This window comes from Rhopalosiphum maidis, chromosome 3, assembly GCF_003676215.2.
Source record: "Rhopalosiphum maidis isolate BTI-1 chromosome 3, ASM367621v3, whole genome shotgun sequence".
In the NCBI taxonomy this organism is placed as follows: Eukaryota; Metazoa; Arthropoda; class Insecta; order Hemiptera; family Aphididae; genus Rhopalosiphum; species Rhopalosiphum maidis.
Genome location: NC_040879.1, coordinates 44,902,075 through 44,910,324, shown reverse-complemented (window position 1 = coordinate 44,910,324; position 8,250 = coordinate 44,902,075). Strand labels below are relative to the sequence as shown.

The following is an 8,250-nucleotide window of genomic DNA, read 5'->3' as shown; positions in this document are numbered from 1 at the left end:
TATGTTATATTATATGTTATAATATAACATATTAAAATCTATCGTGCACCGTTCAATTATATAACAATTTTACATACAATATTTTATAAATGTATTTTTATGAGTATTAACTAAATCAATTATCCATACAACATTATTTATATTCGCCATTGTATATACATTATACAACTTGTTTTATATTTCAATATAACCTAGATATTTTAAATGTACAAAACAAAAATTTAACTTTTTTTCAAAAATCGAGTAAATTGGCCAAATCAAGTACCTATATATTGAAATAGAAACTTAAAACCGGTTAAATTGTAACATCAATAATGTAGATAAATTAATTTATTATTATGATGTAATATGAGGCGATTATACATTATATAATATTATTATCTACAGTCTACACAATTATCATAATTACACCAAATGCTATTTTTTCCGTAATAATTGTTACATTATAAGAAACACAAATATGGAAACGTGTTTGTTGATTTTTATATTGCATTTTTTTTTTTAATATTGTAGAAAGATTAAGATATTTACACATATTTTATTTTTATATTATATTATTTTATTATTCATTGTCTTAATAACAGTTTCTGATCCTTCTGATTTATCTTTATCGTTCGAGAGTATAGTCCATATGGCATATTTGTTTATTCAGTCGTTCCATTTTTACAAAAAAACCAAAATTTAGAAATAAAAATATCAAAACTGAATTTTTAATACAAATATTTTTTATACTACAAAAAAGGTAAGTATACACATCTTCATCTGACTACAAACATAGTTAAACAGGTATATAATACAAAATTAATGATCGGCATTATTATTTTAAAATTTATAAATAATGAAAAGAAATATAGGCACATAGGTATTATATCCCCCAAAAACTTAAATTAACAGCACTAAAAATATATTAAATTATAAAAACAAAAATATACATGTTTATCGTTAAGTTACACTCATCACAGTCTGTCTAAATATGTTCTTACTGTATAGTTTTATAATCGCCCGCATCGTTTGAGTATTGTATACGTAACGGAGGTTTATAGGACGAGTTGACAGTGGACGATTCACGTTTGTTATTGAGCGAAATCGAATTCGAGTCACCGTAAAAATTTTCTGTACTGAATTTGTAGTCGCTGTATGGGTTTACGGCAATCGGAGTACCGGGTGTGGTATAAGAACTACTTTTGATTGAGTTGGTTTCGCCATACGAGTTTGCGGAAATTGAATTTGAGCTGGTGTAAGTCACACTTGGAATTGAGTTAGTGTCTAGATACGATGGGTTTTGGCCACCCGTAGGGTTAGCTGCAGACACACTACGGTCGGTTCCAATCGGGGCAGCTGGTGGTGCGCTTGTTGAACCGGCAAACCCACCGTTCGCGGTACTGGTTAAAGAATAAGATATGCTAGGAACGGAATAGTAATTGGGAGCGTTGCTTGGTGCACTATTCGAACCATCCGTAACTGGAACAGGGGCTGTGTAATAGACATCTGTGTGGGTCTGATCAGGTTTGGCATTTGAACGTGCCGCAAGGAAATCATTGGTATTTCCGGGAAGCGGTCTATTGTTCGAGGTGCTGAATACTTGGGTTTGACTGGAAGTTCCAGCCGCGGGGGCCGATGACAAGCCGAAATCGTTAACGGGATATTTATTATCTTTATTACTGTCGGCGGGTGAATAGGAAGATGCCGGAGGTGACTGGTAATCGACTGGCGATGCAGGCGCGGTGTACGGTGGTGGTCTCAATTCCAAAGCTAAATCCGGTACGGATCCAGTGTCAGAAGTTTTCGATGGACCAGCTGTACCGCTATCTGCAGGTTGTTGGTATGAGGAAATTCGGAAATCTTCGGAGGTGGCTGGATATGATTGTTGCTGAAATACAGTTGTAGTAGCGGGATATGACTGTTGCTGTGGTACAGATTCGACGGCCGGATACGTCTGTTGCTGTTGTACAGATACAGAAGCTGGATACGACTGTTGCTGTTGTATAGATACAGAAGCCGGATATGATTGTTGTGGAGCAGACGTGATGGTTGAAAATGGTTGTTGAAACGGGGCAGAAATTGCAGAAGAATACGATTGTTGCTGAGGTATAGATAGGGAAGTTGAATATGACTGTTGCTGTGGTACAGATTCGGCGATCGGATACTGCTGTTGCTGTTGTACAGATGCAGAAGTCGAATATGATTGTTGCTGACGTTGCTGTTGTGCAGATTCGGTGGCTAGGTATGACTGTTGCTGTTGTATAGATGCTGGGGCTGGATATGACTGTTGTATTGGTGCAGTTATTTCAGTTACATATGATTGTTGTTGTGAAGCAGATACAGTGGCTGGGTATGACTGTTGCTGTGGAGCAGACGAGATGGCTGAATATGTCTGTTGTTGTGGCACAGATGTGGAAGCCGGATACGACTGTGGTAGGGAAGCAGATGCAGTGGATGGGTATGACTGTTGAAATGGCACAGATATTGCAGCCGTATACAATTGCTTTTGTGGTACAAATGCGGTGCCTGTAGGATATGGTTGTTGCAGTGGAGCAAATGAGCCAAGAGCGGAGTTAAATGACTCCGCTGGAACTCGCTGTTCATTAGGTCCAGTCTGTTGTAGTGGAACTGCCCTTTGACCAGTTGGTTTCACGGACTCAGTGGCTGGAAGTCCATAGAAACGGGATTGCTGAAGATCGGGATTGCTGACCTTTGGATTATACTTTATATCGACCGGAAGCGACGGTGATGAACCGGAACCAAGTGTACTTTTGAATTGAAGCTGGTTAAGCGTGGACTCAGAAAATGGATAACCTATCGAGTCGAATCCGGAGCCAAACGTAGTGCCGGAAAATGGGTGAGATAAATGCAGTAAGCCGCTGGGAACATCGTTGAACCCGAAGCTTGCTGCGGTGGATGGGAAACCGGAACCGTAACCGAAATCCGGTAACGTTGAAGACGGACTGAAACCACCGAAGTTCGTCGACAACGCAGAAGTAAAGTCCACGTTCGGATCGGCGGGGCTCCGTTTATGTTGTTGGTAGACGTAAGCACCGACCCGTGGCGGTGCTGCATCCGCGGGCCGACCCGGTACAGCGGTCAGCGCCAAGCCCACGACGACGCACATCTACAAGAAAACAAAAACCACAGGCTTAAGGATAAAACGCTTTTTAACTAGATGATATGTACGAGTATAATATACTAATGTCATAATCGTCTATAAACTATCGTCTTGGAGGCGAAATTGAAAAATGACAGAAAAAAACATACGATTGGTAATCATACTACAGTAGCGGTACCCACTAAGCGGCCCTCTAGCAAATTTTGTGTGGCTCAAACTAAAATTAAATTGTAAATTTTAAAATAAAAAATTAAATAGAGTAAATAAAATAAAATATATTTTTTTTTTTTGATTTCGGTGTTATATGTAATGACTTTCATTTTATTTTATTATTCTTGCTTATTTTATCATTTCTATTCGTATTGAATCACCGACTTGATAAAATATATGTGTAAGTACGACACACATATAAAGAATATTATTTAACCTATATTATATAACATTAATCATTACTATACAACTATTATTACTAATAATATTACTATATCCAAATTCGATTTAATCTTTTTTTCAACGATATAAAATACTTTCATTTAATGCATTTCGATTTATTAAAAATCTATAGGCAATAACACAGGGATGTAATTAAGAGGAGGTGAGGGGGATAGATCCTCCTCAAAGCCCAGAGCCTATATAATATGTATATTAATTTATTAATTTGTGGGATTATGTGTTTTGTCGTGCTGACATCACAACAAAATATATTAAATAGAAATTCTATCCTTATATAAATCTATAAATAGGTATGAACATGGAAAATACTGATAATAACAAAAAACCATGATTAAAGATATCTTAAAGGCTGTTGAAAGCGAACCATTTTTAAGGGGTTGTATTTAGGCAATATTCGATATCTTTCGTGAGTTATGTGTTGTAACTGATCATTAGTGTGCGTGAGTTCCTCGAACGCTTTATGTAATTAATGATAAACTACGGCTAAGATTCTTGGGAATCAGTAACGTACATAAGCGCAGTCACACGTTACTAAATTTTGCGATAAAAAAATTGTTTACATGAAGATCCAAAAAAAAGAAAAATTCACCTAGTACCAAAAGTCCGATATTAATTTTGAAAACATATTTGAATTCCTTATTCTCTTTTATAGGTTATGTAAAAAATGGATTTTCAATTTATTAGTTTATTAATTATATTTCTATATAAGAAATTTTTTTATAAACAGTACAAAGAAAGAGCTATGTACATTAAATTATATTACAAATAAAATAAATTTAATATTTTAATAATTATTATTTAATTTTAATATATTCAATGTTAACATTTTGAAGAATTTATTATAATGTTGTATAGGTACTAAATTGTATAGAATTTTAAAGCAACATTCATTAATACATTTTGACATTTTGTATACCTATATAGTAGTAGAAGGATTTTTGATAAAATAGAATTCTCAGATACCACTCACCACTGTACTTGAAAATCTAAGTATATTGTGTGTAAAAAAATGTCTATCCCCCCTAAGACAAATTCCTAGTTACGCCACTGCAATAACAACAAAATATCTATCTAAAATTAATATTTTTAATTGCAATGCCAGTTTATTGAAAATCGAATTAATAGACTTTCAACAGGAGATAACATTATGAAATATTTTTGATGATAAAAATAATGCAATATAATTTTGGAATAAACTGAAAAAAATCAGTATCCTCCCATTTGACAAAATGTAAGAGCAATTTTAAAATTTTTTGGATCAATATATTTTTGCGAAGTGACTTTTAGAAAATTAACATTTATCAAAAACAAAAAAAAGAAATCGTTTGAGTGATGCATGCACATTTGAGCGATTGACTACGGTTGTCAGCATCAAAATCACCCGTGAACATAAATAAAATAAAAAAGAAACAGAAGTAACGACTATCAACATCAAAACGATTTTAAATAAAAAATCAATATCAATTAAATTTTTACTGTAATTATACTAATACTATTCAAATTAATTTAATAATTTTTATTAACTCAAAACTTTATGTTACATTATAATTATAAATTAGTAAAGTTTAATTAATTAATATATAATTAATAAATTTGTATTTGTAATTTTTTTTAATGATTACCATTAAAAGTGTATGCGGTTTGCAATTAATTTTCAAAATTATCATTTGACCCTTTCTATAATCCTAATAAGGATGTACTACACAATATCACCTCTAACAACACTTTAGGCTGATATCGTATTCTATTGCACGTTGGTATTGTAGTATGATGTTCTATAATAATGCGACAACGGAAATCGTTACATCCGCGGATGCAGATCGAGATTATTACTAATATCATAATAAATATTATTACCTTTAAACACTCCATGTTGAAAATGCGCATAATATTTTGATGTCCGTGGACTGTATAGAGTTATAGACTGATAGCCGGCTGCCGACGAGCTCGACGTTTTATAATGATATTTTATAACCGGTAAAGCAGATTCCCATCGATCCTGCTCTTCCTTCCCACCCGACGCCATCGCCGTAAAGCGGTCGCGTTATAGTAAGTTTTTTACGGTTTTCGTTATTTGTCGTGTGTCGTTATACTTTCTCCGAATACTCACTACACACTACCCACAATAATATAATATGCATATACTATGGGCACCTATTAATAAAAATAACATTATGTACATTCGCATAATAATTATTATTGTAAGACGCTATTCCGGTTACGCGTACAATATTATGTATAGATACCATATTAATATTATTATTATGTATTTGTAGGTGAACGATGGTTTCAGACTCCGGTGTTATTGTAATGGTCTTAAAGGCGTGTGTCGGTGTTATCGTAATACGCGATGACGATCGTAAGCACAAATTATGTACAGAGTGATTCGCCGACCATCGTGTTCAACCCATTCTTTTTTTTTTTTTTTTATGGAATTAATTTAAAAGTTGATTCATATGAGTTTTGAATACACTTAAAAACTATATGATACAATGGATTTGGAACATATTATGGGGACTGCTATGGTAATTTGAAAATTTTAACAGTTTATATTAATCTATTAATATTTATACTTTATAAAAACTTAGTCCAAGTTAAATAAACATTATAGCTACATCTGATATTTCATGTAGGTAATTTATGTTTTTGCTAAACCATTTTTGATGTTTATATCCTTAGTATAAACATTTTAATAACTGAAAAACTTCTCGTTTGAATAAGATTCTCCAAAAGTTACAAAAAAAAATTTCATTAAATAATTAGCAATATAAAAGTGTATAATTTAGTATAAGTATATCTTAACAGAAGTTTTCATCTCCACAAACTACTTTTTAGTACTACAAAAAATCTCAATCATTTTAAAATAAGGTCTTTATTTGTATTTAAAATTCCAAAAATCAAAATTTGAATACATTCATTATTAAATTTAAAAAAAATGTGGATCTAGGATTAGCATGGTCGTTGATTCACTCTGTATATTGTTGTATATTATGCATTGATGCTGACTGTACGAGCACATACACATATATAGTATTAAAGATGCGAGACCAGTTTTCGCCGGCGCTTCTTCATTTCTAGCAGCGTGTTGTACTCTATGACGACGTGTAAAAGAAATCAACAGATGTCACCCACATCGATTCGTCTCTCGTTCGGTAACCGTCCGAGTGGATTATATTATTTTATTATATATTGTGTAACCGCACTCGAAAACCGTCTCTTTGCATCCGGTTTATTCGGTTTGTTCGCATTCCCGATAATATTATACCAGCGAAGGTTGATTTGCAATGATATATACATTACGTATAAGATTTTGAATTTTTAATATTCAATGCAAATTTTGTACGCGTATTCTGATATAGGTACCTAGATGATTAGTATTGAGTATTGACTATTGATTATCATTATTATCAAACATAGTAAATATTGACCATAATGAATTATTAATGAATGATTTATTATTTTCAATAGTCGTGGTTCAGGAATTACCTTGTCAATAGTCTTAAGATTTATTACTTAATCGGTTTTTATTGATTACTCGGCAGTAATACTACTATTATTTTATAAATATAATATTATTTAAAATAATAATCAAAAAAAAAAAATATATATGTGCAAAGCAGTTATTTTATCAAACAACACTCATTATTTCAAAATCTATTAATATTTTTAAAAATATTCTTTTCAATAATTTCCAGTGAAAATAAAACAAAATTAAAAAAAAAAATTTGTGATATTTATTATCGTTTTCCTTCTTTAAGTTTTTACTTTTTTATATAAAAACATACATTATTAATTTAATATTCTAATGTGGAATATTTTTTGGAGTATTTTAATACATAATAATTGAAATTCAGACAAATAATTTATGGGTTATAAGTATTTTTAATATTGGTGATCGGAATAAAGATGTACGGGGATACCTTGCAAAATGTTAATCTACTACTTCGATGATCAAAACTTTAAATACTTCAGAAGACGCTACTCCCACATAAAAGTAGCCAAAAAAAAAAATGCTTAGGTTTTTAACTTAGAAAGTGTTTATGAGTTATAAATTGAATTTTATTTTTGACGTATCATGAAAACGAATGAATAACTGTAGATATTTTAAAACGTTTATGATGTAATTATTTTCAAAATATTTCGGCTTTTTTGTACTATTTATAAATATTTTTCATTTATTTTTTATTTTTTTTTGTTTTATTATAAATGTCGATGAACAATTGGTTTTTGTATAAAAATGCTTGAGAATTTAATACAAGATTCCTCATAAGTAGTTTATACTGAAACTAACAAATTTGAAAAATATAAAAGCATCAATTTTTTTTTTTTTGTTATAGACATTTATATTTTTTTGACGAATTACTTACTTGAACTATGAATGACGATATTCATTATTGTATTATAGTAAAAACAACTTTATTCGTAGGTATATAAAATTAATGATATTTTAAAATTCAACGTTTTCATCAAAAATGTATTTAATTTAATGTAAAATAAATTAGTTTACCTATAATAGAAATATAAAAAAACACGATAATGAAATATACTTAATGGCGTAAGCTAATAGACCATCTTTGTTCAACATCATTTTTCATTTACAGTGATGTATCATTGAATTCAAATTTAACACCTCCGTCACGGTAACCTACACAACGCCTATACTATACAGTAGAGACTCATCCACTTTTTTTCTT

The 8,250-nt window shown here is 31.3% G+C and overlaps 1 protein-coding gene across 1 annotated transcript; it reads right to left on the bottom strand.

The window, feature by feature from the left end:
• Positions 1-433: 433 nt before the first annotated feature.
• Positions 434-5,492, bottom strand: LOC113556135 (cell wall adhesin EAP1-like). The gene is made up of 2 exons (XM_026960904.2): positions 5,414-5,492; positions 434-3,109 (listed from the first exon to the last, which is right to left on the bottom strand). The coding sequence occupies exons 1-2, from the start codon at positions 5,441-5,443 to the stop codon at positions 980-982; spliced, it is 2,160 nt and encodes a 719-aa protein (XP_026816705.1). The 5' UTR covers positions 5,444-5,492; the 3' UTR covers positions 434-979.
• Positions 5,493-8,250: the final 2,758 nt, after the last annotated feature.